The sequence below is a fragment of the Pyrus communis genome, chromosome 15 (genome assembly GCF_041283825.1).
Source record: "Pyrus communis isolate YQ-2024b chromosome 15, ASM4128382v1, whole genome shotgun sequence".
NCBI classification, from domain to species: Eukaryota; Viridiplantae; Streptophyta; class Magnoliopsida; order Rosales; family Rosaceae; genus Pyrus; species Pyrus communis.
Window position 1 is genome coordinate 38727171 of NC_142579.1, and position 22033 is coordinate 38749203.

General features: G+C 38.5%; 2 protein-coding genes and 1 pseudogene across 3 annotated transcripts; 1 reads left to right on the forward strand and 2 right to left on the reverse strand.

Annotated features, from left to right (window-relative positions):
* Nucleotides 1-859: 859 nt before the first annotated feature.
* LOC137726212 (putative carbohydrate esterase At4g34215) lies at nucleotides 860-3586 on the reverse strand. Its single transcript, XM_068465136.2, has 2 exons — nucleotides 2836-3586; nucleotides 860-1485 (listed from the first exon to the last, which is right to left on the reverse strand). Exons 1-2 carry the CDS (start codon nucleotides 3457-3459, stop codon nucleotides 1201-1203), a joined length of 909 nt encoding a protein of 302 aa, XP_068321237.1. The 5' UTR covers nucleotides 3460-3586; the 3' UTR covers nucleotides 860-1200.
* Nucleotides 3587-15245: 11659 nt separating this feature from the next.
* On the forward strand, nucleotides 15246-16895 carry LOC137736969 (transcription factor MYB44 pseudogene; annotated as a pseudogene). The gene has a single exon (XR_015956462.1). The product of XR_015956462.1 is annotated as a transcription factor MYB44 pseudogene (transcript).
* An 838-nt stretch (nucleotides 16896-17733) lies between these two features.
* Nucleotides 17734-20371, reverse strand: LOC137718105 (putative receptor protein kinase ZmPK1). The gene has a single exon (XM_068457615.2). It carries the CDS (start codon nucleotides 20248-20250, stop codon nucleotides 17842-17844), a length of 2409 nt encoding a protein of 802 aa, XP_068313716.1. The 5' UTR covers nucleotides 20251-20371; the 3' UTR covers nucleotides 17734-17841.
* Nucleotides 20372-22033: the final 1662 nt, after the last annotated feature.

Consider the following 22033-nt stretch of genomic DNA (forward strand, 5'->3'; position numbering starts at 1 on the left):
CTCATTTCACCTTGTTAGGTGAGCTAATAAGCCACTGTTACCAATCCACATACCTGTAATGGAATTTGATGGACAGATACCTAGTATTTGCTGCATAATCTGATTGGATCTAATTAGATTACGCATACCTCACTATGCAATTAGATATCTAGGATACTTCATGCACATAATTAGTTGTTGACTAATAAATAATAAGGGAATCACTGACGCAGAGTCAAAAAGTCATTCTAACCCAACACCGTTGATGAAACAATCCAATAAATCCAATTATAACAATTCTTATACAATTTCTAGTATAATAACATATAGATTTAGAGTTTAGAGTATGAGTTGAAGAAGTCAGAAAAAGAACGATGTTCTATTAAGTGTGATCCTTCTACTAGTGCTAGAGCTAGTTTTTCGAATAGAACGTATATTTTTCATGTGAGCAGGACCCTTCCTATATAGATACAAACTATAACCAATTCCCACCAATCATAAAAAGTTGGTTAGCAACTGTTATATCCACGTTCACAATGTAAATGTGATTAACAATGTTTCCCACCACTCCAACATGTATGTCCTCTAAATAAGGGCCGTGTTTATTTTATCTTCATAATAACTCATTAATTCTAATTATTTCACGTTGTATTTATCGTTGTTATAAGTCATTCAGTACTACGGTCTCGTAGTATTCCTCTTTACTTGTAAGTGAGAGGTTTTAGGTTCGAATCTCGTGGATGGCGAATTTGATATCAAATTAGATTGCCTATTGTGTGACTTAACCGAACTCTCCCTCCTTATAACGTAAAATATACCGTTATACTTAAAAAAAAAAAAAAAGGTTAAGTCCAACTAGAGTTCCAAGTTCCAACATACATGAGAGAGAAACAAACTGTTGGGTCTATTTAAATTTGGATTGAATTTAATTGGGTATTTGGACATATGGGCTGTGTTCTTGTCAATCTCAAAGCTGGTCCTTGAGCAGACTCAGAGCAGGGAAAGGAGATCACCTAGGCTCCCAATCGACTCGGTTTAATGAATCGTTGGGCCTTTTGGATTTGAGTTCTTCATACTTTTTCGTCGTGATCGATGAATTCTTACAATTCTAATGCTTGAAGCACAAGGGTCCTAAAACCGTATCAATTAGGATAGTAGCTTGGCCATTACTCTAAATACATTTGGATTTGTGAACACTGAATAAAGGAAGTAACAAATTAGCTAGCTCGTGGTGAGAACTTTCAATACCAAATAAAGTAGAAAATGGAAAATATAATTAGGATATGTTACTGGAGCATGACTTATGGCGCTGGGCAGGAATTGAAGATATGCATCAGCCAACATTTTCCCAAGTTGAACCTGGGCAGGGGTGGTGAGGTGTAAGCCATCAGGTTCCAACGGAAGACCTTTCGCGTCGACGGTTCTCACGTTTAGAAAGTCGACTCCCAGCTGGGCTTCTCTCACTATCTCTATCAGACTTGCTTCTTCCCCAGATGCTAGAGCCACCTATATATATAACCAAAACACATCACACACTGTTCATTTTAGACTTGCAGATCAACCAATATCATCCAACTAATTAGTCCATCATTAGATATATAAGTAATATGTTATTTGACTAGAGCTTCTTTCTGTAAGACGTACGTTCTTTTTTCAGAAGCATAGAGATTGAACGCATTGCATTTCAATTCATTAAGTCAATTATCAAACGACATTATTAATTGGATAGTTTTTGTTTTCATATATATTAGGGTAGGACCTCGAGATGAAAAGAAACAATTTGCCCATCAATTCCTTGTCTCCATTCCAACTCTGAGCTTAGATGTGAAATGAAATCCCTTGATTTAGAAATTTTACTATTTCAATTAAGAAATGCCAAGTTGCACTAGGTTTTCATAGGAATCGTCCAAACTTGTAAATAAATTAGTTAACAGTGATACCGACTTCAACAACTTGTTACATTTTATAAATATCTAAACCTAGCTAACAACGTTACATCATATAGGAATTAGGAAATACTGCTTTTGCTTAATTTGGATTAACAAGATCAAGGACTAAAGCTAAGGCAAAGAGCTAAAAGAATGAAATTAAGTTTTAATGTAAGCGTGGTTATCGAAAAGTTTAATAATATGGGCATGTCTAGGTTTGGCATGACTCTCTTCTGCCAGCAATTTGTTTTTAACATTCAGATTTTCTTGACTTGACTATGCATTCTGATTCACATGTTTGTCCTTCATCATGATGTGTGTTTTTTCTTTATTTCCTAATCTATGCTATTGGTGCTTTGCAACTTGTTTTGAAGTTTAGACCTAATAGATTTTTCTTTAGAGAGGTTTTCTCCTCGTATTTTTATTTATTTTCTTAAGAGGGATTTAAGTCCCCATCTTTTCTTGAATTTCATTTTATTATTTTTTTTGTGAGGGCCAATGTTAATATCCTTGACTAGGTATAACTTCATTTTTCTGATTCAATAAAAAATTTCTAGTTAAGGTTTTCTAGAAAAAAAAAAAAAAAAAGTACTAATGTAAATGTAAGTTACGCTAGTTAATTAGTTAGGGAAGTGTGTTCATTCTCTTATATTCAAATACCGCTATGAGTAGTTTATCGTTAGTACTAAATGTCATTAACAATACTAAACAAAAACTGAGTAATTAATTAACAATACTAAATGTCATTTAGTACTACGTTATAGTGGCATTCCTTTTTACTTGTAAGTCAGATAACTTAAGTTTAATTTTCGGCAAAGACGAATTCGAAGCTCATAGTTGATTCATTATAAGGCTTACTCTCCCAACTTATAGTGTAAATACTATTGTTCTTCAAAAAAAAAAAAAAAAAAAACCTAAATAATCGTACCTGGATTATTGGGAGATCAGGAGATTGCAGATCCAAACGTACATCCCCCAAAAAAGTTTCCAATCTGTTTTTGTAAGACCGAGCGTCTTCTCTACGAGCTGTATCGCTCTCGCCCTGATACCACAGAAGTGCTCTGATCGAACCACCATTCTGCAACGAAACCTTGGCCCTCCCGATCATCTGGTTGTACAGAAAAGAGCCTCGTGCCCACTGGGTTATGTTAGTCCCACCGATCGCACAAGGGACTAACCCAATCCGGCCAACCGTACTAGAGTGATTGGCCAAAACCGCATTGGCAAAAGCCATACCGGGTCCAATCCCATTGGTCTTCCCTACGTCGATGTCGGCGTGGAGAGGCTCGCGTGCTTTAACCCACCTGAGATTTGCGTCGAGCCGGAAGACTGACGGGTTGGGGCGGCACTTTGGCGGCACGACACCGTCCCAGGTGATGATGCCTGTGGTGGTGTCGTTAACCACACCACCTCGACCTGCCATGTTGCTCTGTCCGGCCAGGATGAATATGCTTTTGACATGTTGATCTGTTTTTTGGTTTGGTTGTTGGGCAGTTGTCGGTGCTGAGCAGGCTTGAGCCACAAGGGACAAGACCAACACGAAAAGCAGCATTGTGGGACAGGAAATTGTGGGTTCTCCTTTCCCTTAAGTTTGAAGGCATTTTGAGAGCAAAGAGTCTTGCTTTTTTAATTTTTTTATGTCCAATGATTCTTCAGTTGAGGAAGGTATCTTACTCTAAACTCATATTTAACTTTCTCTCAAATAATCATTTGGGATTTGGAAATATTAAGCTGAAGATCTAAATCGTCAAATAATTGTCAGATAATGCCTATCAGAACCTTGGTTGACTAAGCTAATGGTCATTAAATTAAGGAAATTTGAAGTAACAAAAGAAAATACAGAATTTTCATTCGTGAGATCTGTATTGGGATGTCTGCTCGCTCCCAAATTTGAGTACAAACAGTGTCCAAGCCTAAATTTGACAATTGCAAATTGGATCAATCAAATAATCGTAATGGAATAACGTGTTATGTACGACAATAGAAAATGACCTATCATGCTTCAATAAATGACAGTGTCACTTACCACCAAAACAAACATGGACAAGCATGGTAGAGCAAATGTTAGACATTGAACCACGTTTTATCCAACGGCCGGCCATAAGCATGCTACTTTTTGAATCCTTTTGAGCTTTCCGCGATGTTGTCCTTTTTGAGCGTGAAAATGTATGTATCTTTTCTCTTTATAGGGTTGGGGAAGGGGGATGTGCATAGGGATGACAATTTAACCCGTCAAATCCGATCCCTGCAAGTAACCGATTCAAATGGTTCGATTTCAGGCATAAAATTCCGGGTATACAGTTATGGATAACTGTCGGGTAAATTTTTCGGTTTCGGATTATAATTTTCAAGAGTGTAAATGTTTTCTTAGTAATATAATTTTTTAATATTACTTAGTAGATGCATTGTATTAATAATAGCAATTTATTTATTTATTTATTTTTTAATATTCTTCATTTAGTTAATAATATAAATAAATATATAAATATCATAATGGGGAAAACCGTTCCTTGATCAAAAGTCCGTCACCCAATGGGTTCGGTTATGGGGAAAATCCATTCGGGGATTCTACGGGTTCGGATTCGGAGAAAATAAACGGGTTCGGGTATAGAGATGACACATCCAAACCCAAACCGCCCCGGTGCCATCCCTAGTTGTGCATGTGCTCCATCGTTCCTGAATTGCGTGATTTTTTTTTTGTTTTTATTTTTTGCGTGAAGGCTTTTCTTAAAGCATTTGATTGCGTATTTTATCATAATGAGATATTTTTGTTGTAGATTTCTGATTTTTTTCGAGAGATCCAGAGGGTTTTCTAATAGACTTACTCTGATTAATCATGATAGCATTTTTTTGTTAGAAATTAACCCCGATCGCTAAAACCCGACAATCTTACCCTCTTTTCAGACTCTATATGATCCTAGGTTCCTCGATTGATTTTTTATTTTTGTAACTATTGTTCGAGTAATGTTATTAGACAACAAAAACATGAAACAATCACTAACAAAATCCCTATTACAAGTCCCGCATTACTGCACCTTCGTTCGACTGGATCAGGAAAGACCAAACTCTCTGTGGACTCTAGTCTACAAGGGCTAACATATCTGAATGAACAAGGCAAGCCCACAAAATCCAAGGTTTTAAAAAGAAGTGGGATATCCGCCAATTGGACTCGACATCTGTGTCTGAAAAGAGTGGAAAGGAAGCCCAGGCTGCATGGGAAAACTTGGTTTTGAAACCAATTTGACCATCGTGGGCAACTTCTTGAAGAAAAATGGTCAAATTTTTTTCAAAACTCCACATTTCATGTCACATTTACGCTCGAGAGTAAGATTTTTTCCCTTCCATTCCCCTTTTTTATAGTCCTCTTCTCTCTTTCTTTTTTCTTCTTCTTCCTCTCTCTAAAAGATTGCAACATAAGATATTGACGTGATTTAATCGTGAACGTTTAAATAGGAGGAGACATAAAAGAAAGGAAAATGCCAAAATGGGAGGCAAAAGATACGGATCCGCAGGCCCTGGCCTTTTATACAATAAAGCTTTCTATGATCAATGCAATGATAATGTTCCTTCTTTATTTTTTTGTCAAATTCAAATAAATATTAAGTACTTATACCAAAACACACATTACTTGGCTTCTTAGCTAAAAAAAAGTTTACGCATTCATGTCAAATTGCAAGTTGTTGGTAAAAAAGTTAACTCCTTAATATAGAGCATATCCATCAATGATGTATAAATCTTACCTTTTAATAATATCACTCCGACAATACTCTCTGAATCTATTTCAAAATTTTATTTATTTTATAATGAGATCAAACCCTTTGGATAACTGTTCACAAAATGAGATCTAGCTATGCCTTTGGAGTAGTCTTTCCGGTGTGTTTGAGTCAAGTTTTTCATAAACGTCGTCCGCTAATATGTTTGAAATGCTCTTTTAACTCTAAATATTTCTGTACTATGTCGTGTCCATAATCTCATGCTACTATGGTATGGGTCCCTTATATATCAACTTGTCTTTCAGTTGGACCAGTTCAGCAATACCCGTACCTAGATTGCATATTCCATGTTGCAACTATCGCTTATCAAAGACTCTTCTTTTGTTGACAATCCTCTGTTCTTCCTCGTGATCGGAATTGTTTAATTTGTATGTTATGTTTCAAAAAGTTGTACGTGCCAAAAATGGGTCGACTAATCCATGAATATTTAGCCATTTGATTCAATTTTATGTGTTTATATATTTATACAATTTGCATGACTAAACAGTTGCAAGTTTGGATTATATTACTATTTGTTTAATGTGCAGATCGAGAGGAGAGGAGAGGAGATCGGGGTGCAGGGAGCCGGAATGTAGCCTTGATACAGCTTATGAGAAAGAAAGGACTGGCAGAGGCTGCGGCACTGCCACATTTGTCCCACAGACATACATATTAAACCCATTGGGAGAAGGGAGAAGGGAGAAGGGAGAAGGTATTGCTTGTAAAGAATCCAAAGTGTGTATATCTATAGTTAGTTGTTGCAAAAAGCCATGCTATGCTATCCACTAGTGTGCCCACGTTTTGGGATAATTCTTCGATCCGCCATATTCTCTAATATCTTCTTTTGCTTTTTAAATTATTTTCTTTTTTCAATACAAGTAATAAAGTGTCATTTAGTACTATGATCTAGTGGTATTTTTCTTCATTTGTAAGTGAGAGGTCTTATGTTTGATTATCGCCAAATGAGATGTTGAACCACATTATTCTGACAGACCCATTGTGAGGCTTAACCCACTCCCCCCATCCCTTAATATAGATACTATCGTTTGTTCAAAAAAAAAAAAAAATACAAGCGATAAAGTAAACTCAAAAGTTTAGATACTGGACAAGTGTAAAAATTCTTAACAAACTAAGCCACATGCTTCTATTTTCCAATAAAAACACAAATTAATTTTCCTTTTAACAAAAGCCCTAGTATAAAAAAAAATAAAAATTCTACTTCTGTTATAAATAAATTATTAGCATTATTCAATTTTGGATTCTTAATATAATGATAACACTAAACGTCTGATTATATATATAACTAAGGAAAACCAAAACGAATAGGAAGGATCATATCCAAATAGGAAAAAATTTAATCAATATCATAGAAGATTAGTTGAGAAAAACTACATATCAAGATCCAGACTGCGACTGCCAAAGCAGTCTACTCTTTTTCCCGCTTAGAGCAACTATGACATGAGCTAAGAAAACTCAATTACTAAATAACAAAGTAAAACACATCCTAAAATATTTAAGGTTGTACTATAATTGTACTTAATGACACAAAACATAATTATTACTATAACAAATAGAAATGTATTTGATAAAACAAAATAAAAAATAAAAAGGCAAAACCCGTTGGCATTGCAAGTTGCAGTATTTTAGTGGCTTCAAGATTAATTAGGCGCCCATTAGTAGGGGTGGTTCGGTATGGGATCCCATACCGAAACCCTTGTCCCGATTCCCAAACCGAAATTTTTGGGAATCCCAAATTCAATACCAATCCCAAACCAAATTTTCGGGAATCCCAATTTTCGGGAATCCCGAAATAATTTCGGGATTTCGGGACAAATCGGGAATCCCGAAATGTTTTTGGGCTTTTGGACTAAAATTTGACATATTATGTTTTTGGGCTAAAATTTGACATATTATGTTTTTGGGCTAAAATTAAGTTTCAATCTACCCACTACCCATTTGTGCACAAAGTTTTTGGGCTAATGCCATCTCACCCCACATTCCAACTTTGATTCCTCCTCCACATAGTTGTAATTAAATGAAAATTTTGGCGGCGCCCATGTCTGAAAGAACAACTATATTGTGTACTCGAAAACAAAAGAAAAAAATTTGAGCTCAACTAATTGCATGCCCTGTACCCACCTTGTCCGTGTATATATATACAATATATGTATACTGATATGTTCATGCATGCATAATGGTCTTTGCTCCTTTGTTTTCTTGATTTGCCTAGGTATGCAGGAAACTAATATCCACATATTAATCACACTAGTGGCTAGGTATGCAGGAAACTAATATCCAAAGATTAATCACACTAGTGGCTAGGTATGCAGGAAACTAATATCCAAAGATTAATCACATTAGTTGAGACAACTGGAATATAGAAACAAACAAACATTAGTTATTTAGTTGAGACAAAGATTAATCACACTAGTGGCTACCAATACCATTAATTAAAAAATAATTCTCTTATAATTAAAAAATAATATATATATATAATATGTATTTCTATTCGGTATGGGAATACCGAAAAAATAGAGATGTAATCCCGAATCCCATACCGAAAATTTCGGTTTGGTTCGGGATGACATACCGAAATTTTCGGGAATTTTGGTTTGGGATTTTTTTGGTTTGGGATCGGGATTTTTTCGGTTTGGTTTGGGATTTTTGGGATTTTTTTCCAGCCCTACCCATTAGCACCTTGGGCAGGTGATGACTTGACCATTACCTTCCCGTTTCCATATTTAATCACGTGGTGGACGTGGGCGTGGGCGGGCGTGTCATGTGTGGGGCTGCGTACCTCACGTGAGGTACACTCGTGTGGCAGTGGAAGTCGCGTGAGGAGTACGGCTAAAGGACAGGGTTAGGTGGGAAGGCGGGTGCGGGTGCGGGTGCGGGTGCGGGTTGGCACATGAGAGAGTGTGGGTAACAGCGTGCCTACGTGTATTTGTTTATTTGACAGCTGTTTCCCGCGTAACGAAATTTGCATCTTGGTTAAGGTAGAGAAACCGTCGAAGATAGGGGAATAGTCACTAACCGGTTTTTGTTGCTTTCCTCTCTCTCCTTTTCCCTTTTTTTTCTGTTTCTCCCTTCCTTTTCCATCCTCACGCTCGTCTTGCTAATACCTCACACACCTCTTCTTATAAGTTATAAATCACTGTCGTAATTTGACAAGTTCATTTAATTACATGTCGTGTTCAATTAATCTAACACAAGAATTAGAATAGTTTCTGTTTGGGCTCAAAATTACACAATCAGCCCGAGCGATCGATGTCGTTGAGTGAGTGAAGTTCTAACCGTTAGATGACCTAATCAGGATAATTTTTGGTTATTATTAGGAAATAATATTGTGATTTTTTTCGTCATGATAATATCCCTTAATAATATGTTAAATTATTCTGACTTGGTTTGATCTTAAAATCTAGCTGGTTTGATTTGTATTCCAAGGCCTTACAACTTTTCTTCCATGCGTGATGCATATGCATGTGGGTGAGGGACTTTACATGCAATTCGTGTTTGCGTGGAGTGATCAGCACAAAGACACTTAAAGGGATTAGCATGTTCTGCATGGATGAAGTTGGAACTTGACCAAGCTAAGAGTTGGTGATGATTATCATCGAAAAGTGGTAATCATGGTGCCATTTGAAATGAGGTATAAGTTGAAATGGACATGGTTTCTCTTAGGGCATGCGAAAGATAGAGGTGGAAAGAATAAAATAATTTTCTTTTGTTTTCCTATATTGTCAAAACAACAATATACATTGAATGTTGCCAATAATCTAGTCAAAACAAGATTGCATCAGGATAAATCTTTGAAAGCCGAATTTGATGGAAGGTCAGGTTCTCAAGATGACAGCAGGTTTTGAATGATGTGATAAGGTGTGGGGTTAGCAACAGATAAAGACTCAGAGTCACAGTGCAATTGGGATTGGTTTCCACGACTTGAGCATACCGATCTCTATAAATACCAGAGTCGCAGACAACATTAAGGACCTTCAATTCAACACACAATTGCCCTACGCAAAACCTCTCAAACATCTTGAGATTTTTTTTATTTTCTCTTTTCCTCCGACACATCTTCAGTTTGGATAAACATCATTATTGCCGTAGAATCAGCCGACCAAGGAGCACCTTTAGTTTGGATAAATAGCACTGCGTCGAGGCCGACTGGTTACCTATCTAAGTCTCGGTCGAGAAGGGTTTCCGAATCCTTATTGGCAGAGATCATTTTATTAGTCTTCTTGGCGAAGTAAGGTGTTACGAGTTACGACATTCGGCATATTGAATGCCGATAATTTTATGATTAGACACTCACAAGTGAGTTTCAGAGTTTGGCATTCTGACGGCCGAACCACATTCACCATCAAGACATACAACACCTTTGAATACTTGTGTCCGTACAATCTGGTGTCGATTCGATGTGCTTATACTTTCACGAATATAATCACTATGACCGAATCCGGCGCCGACGATTTGTGAACTTTGCAAAACTAGCAACCTTGTCTTCAGGCTCGAGAATCCAAAGGCCGAGATTTGCTCGTTCCTCGATCGCAGTTGCAAGATAAAGAAGTTAGCAACGCGCTCAACGCAACATCAACAAATTTTACTCCTCGGCCGAGCTCGGCCAACAAGTTGGCACGCCACGCATTCAAGCGAATGACGTAGTTAGCTTATTAGTTACTCGGCATGCGCGCCACGTTGGTTTTGTAATTTTTAGAGTCAACATTTTGGCATGTCCAGTGGGACCCAGTGCTAAAACTACGAAGTTCATATGATATATCAAGATTCCAATTCGGCTCCACGTAGCCGATTGTACGAGCTTCTAGAGGAATTCAAAAAACACAATGAGGAACAAAAAAGATCTTTGGAAGTGGAAAAAATTCTTCGTGGCCATACAAAGATGCAAAAGTCATTCGCTTACATGTTGAAAATAAAAGCTCCTGTTACCCTGCAAGAGCAATGGGTAAATGAAGACAGGGCTCAATTTAATACCTGGCTAGATGGAAAATATTTTCCTTACGTTTTTTTACTACAAATCGATTCCATTTGAGGAATGGTTGGTTGAAAAGACCGGGGGCAATTTTCCGCTCCGGCGAAATCAGACATCAGCCTAAGAAAATTGTTACTTTGGCTGAAGAACAAAGGCTACCTATTTTTTCGGTCGAGGCTGAAAGTGTGGTAGGCCTAGAAGAAAATGTTCAAGTTTCTGAGCCAAAAATTGACTCAGAAAATAAGTCCTCAGAAAAGTGTTCCAATGACGAACAAGACCAATTCATGGTTTCAGTTGAACAAACCACGGCAATCGATATGATTATTGGTGATAAAGCAGATATGGAGCAATCTCGTTCGGCTCAGTTGTTCGGGTTAAAACCCAAAATTACACAATCAACCCGAGCGATCGATGCCGTTGAGTGAGTGAAGTTCTAACCGTTAGATGACCTAATCAGGATAATTTTTTGTTATTATGAGGGAATAATATTGTGATTTTTTTAGTCATGATAATATCCCTTAATAATATGTTAAATTATTCTGAGTTGGTTTGATCTTAAAATCTAGCTGGTTTGATTTGTATTCCAAGGCGTTACAAATTTTCTTCCATGCATGATGCATATGCGTGTAGGTGAGGGACTTTACATGCAATTCGTGTTTGCGTGGAGTGATCAGCACAAAGACACTTAAAGGGATTAGCATGTTCTGCATGGATGAAGTTGGAACTTGACCAAGCAAAGAGTTGGTGATGATTATCATCGAAAAATGGTAATCATGGTGCCATCTGAAATGAGGTATAAGTTGAAATGGATATGGTCTCTCTTAGGGCATGTGAAAGATAGAGGTGGAAAGAATAAAATAATATTCTTTTGTTTTCCTATATGGTCAAAACAACAATATACATTGAATGTTGCCAATAATCTAGTCAAAACAAGATTGCATCAGGATAAATCTTTGAAAGCCGAATTTGATGGAAGGTCAGGTTCTCAAGATGACAGTAGGTTTTGATTGATGTGATAAGGTGTGGGGTTAGCAACAGATAAAGACTCAAAGTCACAGTGCAATTGGGATTGGTTTCCACGACTTGAGTATACCGATCTCTGTAAATACCAGAGTTGCAGACAACATTAAAGACCTTCAATTCAACACACAATTGCTCTGCACAAAACCTCTCAAACATCTTGAGAATTTTTTATTTTATCTTTTTCGCCGACACATCTTCAGTTTGGATAAACAACACTGTGAAGGCAACCGACGAACATCTTCAGTTTGGATAAACATCACTGTTCCCATAGAATCAGCCGACCAAGGAGCACATTCAGTTTGGATAAACAGCATTGCGTTGAGGTCGACTGGTTATCTATCCAAGCCTCGGTCGAGAAGGGTTTCCGAATTCTTATTGGCAAAAGTCATCTTATTAGCCTTCTTGGTGAAATAAGGTGTTACGAGTTACGATATTCGACGCATTGAACGCCGAGTGATTTTATGATTAGATACTCACAAGTGAGTTTCAGAGTTCGGCATTCTGACGGTCGAACCACATTCACCATCAAGACATACATCACCTTTGAATACTTGTGTCTGTACAATTTGATGTCGATTCGACGTGCTTATAATTTTACGAATATAATCACTGTGACCGAATCCGGCGCCGACGATTTGTGAACTTCGCAGAACTAGCAGCCTTGTCTTCAGGCTCAAGAATCCAAATGCCAAGATTTGTTCCTTCCTCGGCCGCAGTCGCAAGATAAAGAAGTCAGCAACGCGCTCAATGCAACATCAACAAATTTTACTCCTCGGCCGACGAGTTGGCACGCCCCGCATTCAACCGAATGACGTAGTTAGCTTATTAGTTACTCGGCCTGCGCGCCACGTAGGTTTTGTAATTTTTAGGGTCAACGGTTTCATATAGGCCAATCATGCTTAAGAACATCTTTCATAATCAACGTTGATTGCACTTTGAACTACATTTGTAATTTTGCGTCTGATCACGTTTTATGTTCAACCAACTTCATATAAAGTTTGGTCCTTGTATTTTAGTCTCTTCAATAGTGCTGAGAAAGCTGATACGTGCGACAAAGCTACCGAAAATCTTTCTTTGTATTCTATATTATATTATTTTAATATTTGATTGAAAAAGACCATGTTATTATAAAGTTAATCGAACCTAAAATTTGATAAATTTAGATCATAAATTCAACTTTTGATGTCACATCCCACCTCGGACCCCCATCACATCCCGGGCTCGACTTTACCGTAGCACAATATTGTTCGCTTTGGGCCCCGACTACACCCTCACGGTTTTGTTTCTGGAAACTCACAGGAGAACTTCCCAATGGGTCACCCATCATAGGATTGCTCTTGCATGAACTCGCTTAACTTCGGAGTTCCTACGGAACCCGCAGCTAGTGAGCTCCCAAAAGACCTCATGCTACGTAGAGATGAGAATATACATATAAAGCTTACATGATCCACTCCATGCACACCCTCATCTTCCTCATCATCAATGACCACAACAACATCAACATCTCCATTAACACCCTAGTGAGCTTAGAATTAAAAGAGAACACGGGTGAGAGGGAGAAATAGTGAGGTTATGGGAAGAGAAGAGAGGAGAGAGAAAGTTATAAAAATAAAAAAAAAGAAAGAAAAGGGGAAGGGAACCAGGAGACAAATCAAGAGGTGGGCCCCTTGGGCTCACCAATTAACACCCAAAAACAAATTTTAAAAGAAAAAGATCTAGCTCAATGTGAAATTTCATGAAAATACCCCATTTGTTTCGATAAAATGAGGATGGGTTGTTACATTTGATACGTTGTGTTGGAATGTTTTTGTAAGTCTTTTCGACCTTCGAAATGATGGATTGCTACGACAAAACCACTAACTGGTCCCCTTTTAAAAATAAAATAAATATTCGTATGTACATCCTAACAAATTATATATGGTAATTGAAAATGTCACACCATACTAACTTCTTTGAACCATTAATTGATGGATTTCTTTACATTATATATATTAATAATTAGATTTGGTATTAAGTTGCAAAGATGTAACACCGTTACCATAAAACCTAAGGCGACCTCCACCAGATTGAAATTAATTTGAAGATCAAAGTCCAAAGGGATGAAGCAACCAGGAAGGGACCAAACAACAAACCATTCAATTGAATCAATTCCGCCGGTTAGACGGTGGAGTTCGTTATGGCAGTTCAGTTTCAAGTGGGGGGAGCGTGACCGGCACGTGGCGGTTGGAGAAGTAGGCAGTTAGGGAGATGGCCACTGCCCACTGGAGTAGTGTGGGCCTGGGATTTTACGGGCTGGACCTGACAGATTTGCAATACCGTTCGTCCCCCGATTCTGCTACTTAATTTTGGTCGTTTCGTAAGCCAGCTCAGCACTTCCGGGCATCCGTTTCCCATCTCTCTGAGAGAAAATCTTTTTCTCGCCCGCCAAATCGCCAGGCTGTCATTTGGTCAAAATCATCCGCTTGCTTACGCTTCCCATCCAATTCCAACCCCACCACCCCCAACCAAACCAAACCCTACCCTTCCCTTTTCTAATTAACATCTAATTTCTCATTTTTCAAATTCAAAATTTTAGATCCTTTTGTTCCAGATAAAGATCACAAATGTTATCTGGAGAGCGTGATCGTGAAATCGTAAGTGATATTCGTGATTCTTTTATAAAATAACATTTTTATTTGATTAGTCTAAATTTATGATATACTATGTTGTCATTTAATTACATAATTACGGGTTTGACAAAAATGATTGTTTGAAGGCGACACTCAAATATGTCTTCGTTATATTGAACCCCATTATTGCTTTTAATTTAAATATATATATATATATATATATATATATATATATATATATATATATTGGAATAAACAGTATTACCTACACTAAAATGAAGGGGTGACTTACCCTTATAATGAGTTAATAATAATATAGTTCAAATTCTCATTTGGCCACAATCAAACTTAACACCTTCTCTTTACAAGTAAATAGGAATATCATCACACGGTAACTAAGTGACTTTTCAATTTAAATACTTAACAAAATAAGTTTTTTTTGTTGGTATATTTAACAAAATAAGTTAAACTAAATAATAAAAAATCTAATAACAGCAACATCCCGGTCATTGTTTAACTTCCAAAACGGCCGTTCAACATTTAAATCCCACGGTTTTAGAGACGTGACATATCTTCAATTGTTTACTGTTACCGTTTTCACCTCCCACTTGTCATTTAAAGTTGCTCAATTAAATATTTATTTAAAACTCAAATTAAATAAAGAAAAAAGGAAAAGAAAACTAATAGTGAAATTACCATTGTTACCCGGTTATATTAAAAAAAAAATTAAAACAATTAGAAAAAAAGTGAACGTAAATAACAGAATAGACTGTCACATAACTTACGTTTTCATCAACCAAATAAACGATGATCATTGAAGTTAGTCAAGATTCGAGGTTGTTGAACCGTTGGGGGGCTCCACCATTGATCATCATCTCTGAGCCTATCGTTCAAATTTGAGATGACTTTACAGGATTCTAGTGAAAAGAGTAGGGCAAGAGTAGCCGAAGATAATTTTGATCACTTTTATTTTAATTTTTCCATTTTTTTTTCAAAAAAAAAAAAAAAAAAAAGAAAAAAAGCTAAACAGTTGGAGTTATTAGATTTTCTACGTGTAGGTTAGAGGGAAAAGGAAGCGACGCGTGTTAGTTGACAGCTGTATGCTAATAACTGCCTTGCCTGGAAAAATCCACACACGCAACGGCTAAGACCGGTTACTCGGACCGGCTATCCCCAGTCACCTATATCTTTTTCCTCGTATATATACCCACCCGCACCTGTATCACCTTTTTCTTCTCAGAACAAGGTGAGGCTCCGCCTCCGCCTCCACCGCCGCCGCCGATGCCGCCACCTCTTTCTCCTTTTTAAGCCCTCTAGCCTCCCTCTAGAATATTATGTCATTATTTTCGAGCTTTATTTCAATTTCTATTTAATTTGACAAAAATTTAGGATTTGTTTTCTATGGCTTCCACAAAGAAGGTGGTGGATCGGATAAAGGGTCCATGGAGCCCCGAGGAAGACGAAGCGTTACAGAATCTGGTCAAGATGTACGGCCCAAGAAACTGGTCGCTGATCAGCAAGTCGATTCCCGGTCGATCCGGCAAGTCTTGCCGTCTGCGGTGGTGCAACCAGCTCTCCCCGGAGGTGGAGCACCGCCCCTTCAGTCCCGAAGAGGACGACACCATAATCAGGGCCCACGCCCGGTTCGGAAACAAGTGGGCCACCATCGCCCGGTTGCTCAACGGCCGCACCGATAACGCCATAAAGAACCACTGGAACTCCACCCTCAAGCGCAAATGCTCCTCCATGTCCGAAGATTTGAGCTCCGACGTCCATGCCCACCCGCCGCACAAAAGATCCGCCAGCGTCGGCGCCGTTTCGGGTACGGGTCTCTATTTTAACCCGGGTAGCCCTTCCGGATCCGATTTGAGCGATTCTAGCTTGCACGACGGTGTCTCTCCCTCTTCTCAGGTCTTCACCCCCCTTGCGAGACCCGTACCTCCTCCCATTGCTCCGCCGCCGATGGAGGCCGCGGCATCAGCTGTGGCCGTTGATCCGCCCACCTCGCTCAGCCTCTCGCTTCCCGGATCCGAGTCGTGTGACGGGTCGAATCGTACGGCGTCCGGATTCGGATCCAATCCGATAGTTAGTCCCACCCAGATGGTAGAGCAACCACATGAGGTAGCAGCTCCGCTGCCGGTGGTAGGATTGCAGCCGCCGCCGCGTCAGAGCAATTTGAACAACGATCAGCGGTTTTTCAGCTCGGAGTTCCTGGATGTGATGCAGGAGATGATCAGGAAGGAGGTGAGGAACTACATGACGGGGATTGAGCAGACGGGGCAGTGCATGCATACCGAAGCCATCCGAAACGCTGTGATAAAGCGTATCGGGATTAGCAAAATCGAGTAGCTTCAGGAAGGAAGGAACCAGATGGAATGACGTAGTAGTGCTGGTGGTGATGATCATCAAGATGATCGAGAAAATGAGTCCGACGCGGATTAATTTAGCCCGAAAGCCCAAACAAGAAGAAAAAAGATCCAACTCTGTTATTAAATTGCCCTTTTTCTTTTTTATTTTTATTACTAGTGAAAATAATTTTGGTAGTGTACAGACTCAGAGGGACCAACTGCGGATATTTATTAATGGAGGGCAGACCTGGGTAGATGGAAATTTCAAATTTTACCAGTCTCAACAACCAATTCCTTTTCAAATAATATTTTTGGTAAATCAAAAATATAAAATGGGAAATTTTGAAGAATTGAAATTCTACTCAATTAAGTTGACGGAACCACGATTGGTTACAGCAGGCAACCCAATTAAATTGTTCTTATTCTTCACTTTGTATAGTACTTATTTTATTTTACAACAACTCCATCATTGTTAAGGGCAATGGCGGTACTATTTATAAATATAACTTTTTACTTTTACGAATTGATATTGGTATTTTAAAAATCTTATTCTACAATTTAAATTTTTTATATTTGGATAGAAAAATACACTCTTGAGGAGTGTAGAAGGAAATTTTTTATATTTCCAAACTCATTTGAAATTCAATGCACCTAATTTTTCCACGACTTAAAATGGTAATTTTTCCACACGTTTTTGCCATTTAAAATCCCGCGGTCTAGATCATCAAGTCGTTTAGAAATCTACTTGTTGGTTCACACTCTCTTCTGCGCATGAATTGCACACACCAGACACAAAAAATTTATAAAAAAAAAAAAACAATGTGACTGACATTAGCTGACATTAGCTTTACCCGCTGGCGCAAAGCTAGACATAACTTGCTCGGGCTTTTGGATGGGCTTGACATAGCCTATCACTAGCCTTATTCTTCTTGGACCTCTAAATGTGGCTTTTTGGGCTAGAGGGCACTCCAAATTTAGGGCCCTTGCCCTTGTCTTGCACCAACTGGTATAAATGCTCTTAGAGATGATGCACGTTTGAATCATTTTCTCAATAATTTAGTTTAATTTAAAGAGCATATTAATAATTTAAATAATTAAAAAAGATTATAGCCAAAGAAAAAATAAACTGAGTAACATTATTGGACATCGATACAGTTTTTATCAAATTAGGGAATAAAAAAAAACCTAAGCGTTTTTTTTTTCCAAAATATAACCTTAAGAGTTTCCAATCTCAGACTCGGAGTCATCTTGATAATGTAGAAGCATCTCAACTACTTGGGTCATAGTAGGTCTGGCATCTCTGTCTTCCTCCGAACACCGAAGAGCCACTTTCATGAGCTCTTCTCTCTTCTTGCTCTCTGCATTTTCAAACCCTCCGTTCATCTTCTCCCTCACCCGTGAAACCATCATCTTCTTCTGCGTCTCCTCTCCACCTTCCGATGATTGAATACCTTCCGCCGGGCTTTTTCCGGTCAGCATCTCCAATACAACAATCCCATAGCTGTAAACATCCACTTTGGACGTGATGGGCATGTTCTGAATCCACTCCGGTGCCATGTAGCCTCTTGTTCCTCGTATCCTCGAAAACTTCGAGTTGCTCACTTCACTTCGGTGTAAAAGCTTGGACAAGCCAAAATCCGCCACTTTCGGGTTATAGTTCGAGTCCAAGAGTATGTTTTGAGGCTTCACATCACAATGTAGTACCCATTCCAAGCATTCTTCGTGCAAATAAGCCAGCCCTTTTGCTGTCCCCACAGCAATTTCGAACTTTTGATTCCAATCGAGCACATTGGAAGATAACTTCTCAGCCAAGGAACCATGCTCCATGTACTCATAAACCAGAAGCCTGTGCTTGCCTTCCACGCAATACCCCCACATTTCGATCAAGTTCATGTGGTAAAGCTTCCCAATCAGGCTCACTTCTGCTAAAAACTCTGCTTCCCCTTGGGTTGCAGCATTCAACTGCTTGATTGCTGCGACGCGTTGATCACACAATGTGCCTTTGTACACAATTCCTCCCCCACCTCTCCCAATTTCTTCTTTGAAACCTCGTGTTGCCTTTTTCAACTCGGAGTAGCTAAATCTTCTGAAACCGGTTACAGCATGAAGGTAGCCTTGTGTAACTACATCCGACTCTTCTTTCTCTTCGCTGCTTCGCATCACAAAATACCACACAACAATGATGCAGACAAGTTCAAGACCCCCCAATGCAGATGCAAATTTCAGCATAAAATTGACGGAACCATTTGTACTTTTTTTCTCATATGTTCTGGAAAGCTGGCTTGTGAGTTTGCTCGAGCACTTGTTGAATTCTTTTGCAGTAGCATTATACGAAGAAAGGATGGATTTGGGCAGCTTCAGATACAGCTCTCCTTTAAAACCAGGCGTGCGATAACCGTTTCGAAACTGAGTCTTGGGATAACAATTGTGATGGCCACCTCCAAACTTGTAGTGGAAACCTGGACAGTTGCATAACTCCAAGCATATAGCTTTGCACTTTTCTAATGACGTGTTAACATAAATGAAGTAATCGTACCCGAAATATTCAACCCTCGGAAGATACATAAAGTCGAACTGATCTCGAGCTGTACTACTTTTACAAGACACATTGAAACCTTCTGTAGTAGGCTGGCATCCATAAGCCCAATCGTTTTTGTTTCTCATTTCGTAGCCTGGAAGGCACGAGCATTTTCGACCCGAGCTAGGCTCATACGTGCACAAACCATTAGGCCCACAAATGCCATGAATTTTGCAGGGTTCAGCAATTGCTTGCCATGAAACAATCCATCTATCTCCCGGGTTTTTTCGACTGTACAATCGGAGATTACCATCAACATCCGCCTTCAATCTTCGCTGCAACTTCACGCCATAATCTGATGACATAAAATTAAGTCCATCCGATGCACTGAAATTCCCCAAAGCATCTAGCACTGCAACCCTAGAGTTGTTGTAAGTTGTCCTTCCAGCTTGCAAACTTAGCAGCCAAGGATCATGCCAGTATATGCTTGAAACCTCTGGGCCGTCGTAAAGAAGCCGAAGCGTGTTGTCATTGTCAAAAAATAGAGAGTAGAACCCGGATGAATAGTTAGTGAGGCTTCTTGAAGAGACAAGCTTTGTGTTCCTAGTAAGTTGCTGCTGTGGTAAAAGTGTGTCTGTTGGGGAAGCAAAGCTTTCCCACAAAGCAACACCCTTGAGAGTGAGAAGTACAAGATTTCCGTTGTCGTTGAGAATTAACTGGGCCAGAGAATTAGAAAAAACATTGTTGGAGGACCAAACGGTATATTTTCCAGCATCGGTTAGGATAAGGTTGCCGTTTTTTTGTAGGGTGAACATGGATCCCCTACCGTTGACCGGCTGGTCGCGGTTGGCTGTCCAAACGACGGCGAGGTTTTGAGTGGCGGCGTCGGCTGCTGCTGGCTCGGTGAACCATATCCCGAAACAATACGCATTTTCACCCACCGGGAAAAATCCAGCTGAAAACATGCCATTTGTTGAGATCAATGTGTCGGCTGAATTTTCGACCGAGAGAGACGATCCGGGGTTGAGATTATTGGACGCTGATGATGCCAACGGGGAAGATTGTGCTAGAAAAAGAAGAACAATGCACAAAAATGTAGAAGCCATGTATGCAATTGTGATTGAAAGTACATAAAAGGCTTAAAATGTTTTGGTTATTATAGAAGATAGAGTTGCAAGTTGCATGAATTAGGGTTTTGTTATTAGTTCGTATTCTTTTGACTATTCTTTTCTTTGGGATTGGAACAGTGGTGGTTGTCGCAGCCTTCTTTGAAAAATTGTGGAAAGGGAGAAGTAATTAGCATCTGCCCATGCATGTAATGTTGGAGAACAATTTAGAAACAATAAAATAACAAAAATACAGAACCAAAATACTTATACTTTATTATTCACAAATACTTGCAATACAGAATGCAATAACACAATAATTACAAAAAATTAATATGATACTAACTTGAATGAATTGAAGGTAGAGGCTAGCGCAAACGCTATGTCATTCGAACAGTATTTCCGTCTCACTCGTGTGCTTGTGGTTCTACGACGTCTGCTCGACCAGGATACAACTACCTAATTCTACAACCCGCACTGGATTATAGAACTCTAGCGAATTGCTTTGTGTGTTTACTCTCTGGAAAGTTTGTACGGAAGATAAGGAGGAAGAAAAGATAATCATTGATGGAAATGAGGACTCCAGTTATATAGGCTCTTTCATATCTCTTCAAACACCATTTGGATGTATCTGAAGCTATACAGCTCTTTCCAAAAAGATACAACTCTTTGGAAGAGTTGTGTCTATTAATCAAAACATTTTTTAATTAATTTAATTAAAACTAATTGATCAGATTAATTTTAACTAATATTAATATTAATTCATATTAATATTAATATTATAGTATAATCATCAAGCCTAATCCACACAACCATAAGGCCCAAGCCTTCAATCCATTTCCAAATGCTCCAAGTTCTAATTACTAAGAAAAAGGAATAAGAGTATATAAAGGCTAGTGAAAAAATACTGTTGACCAATGTGGAACAAGAGGGTCTCAAACTCCAACATGTAATAATTGCAAGTAAATCCAAGAAGGAAGCGCTTCAAATGTTTTTGAAATTAAAATTTTTGTTTTCTAAAACTACTTTCAATTTCAAGATAGAATTAGGCTATTTGTGTTATCTAGTTTCAAGATAAAATTAGATTATTCCTATCATCTAGTTTCAAGATAAAATAAAACTATTCGTATTATTTAGTTTTAAGATAGAATTAGATTATTCATGTATGGATAAGAAAACGACGTAATTCATGGAAAAGAATTAAACTTTTGTTATCAAGTTCCAAGTGGCTAGAAGAAACGATGAGGCAAGTAGTGGGTAGCTGCCTTTGAGTTTGAAACTTTGACGACTGCTCCTTGTGTAATCGATGCATATGATTCAACAGAAGCCGCTGGATATTATAAGCATCCAAAGTTCTTTTATATATTTAATATTTACAAATTGCAGTACAATATTCAGTGATATCTTCAAATAACATGCAACTAGTATTTTGATTTTTCAACTCTTGTACACTTTTTTAATTAATGAAAACGTTTCAAGTATATCCATTAGAGCTACTAATTAGAACTACTAAAAAAAACCTTGCCGCTATAGAGAAAAATTGAGAAAAAACCTCATCCGTAACCGACCCTGCCTTTAGTCTTTGGGGTTCGCAACAATCTTTCTTGGCATTGTCCCTCTCTTCCCTTCCGTGTTTTTCCTATATTCTAACTTCTCCGTCTCATCTCCTAGTTGCGGTAGCTCCTTCACTCTGGCAAGTGGCAAGGAGAGCGCCTTCTATGTTTCTTCTGGTTTGTGTGGTTAGACAAAGGACCACAGAAGGAAGCTCGACCTTTGTTTCTCA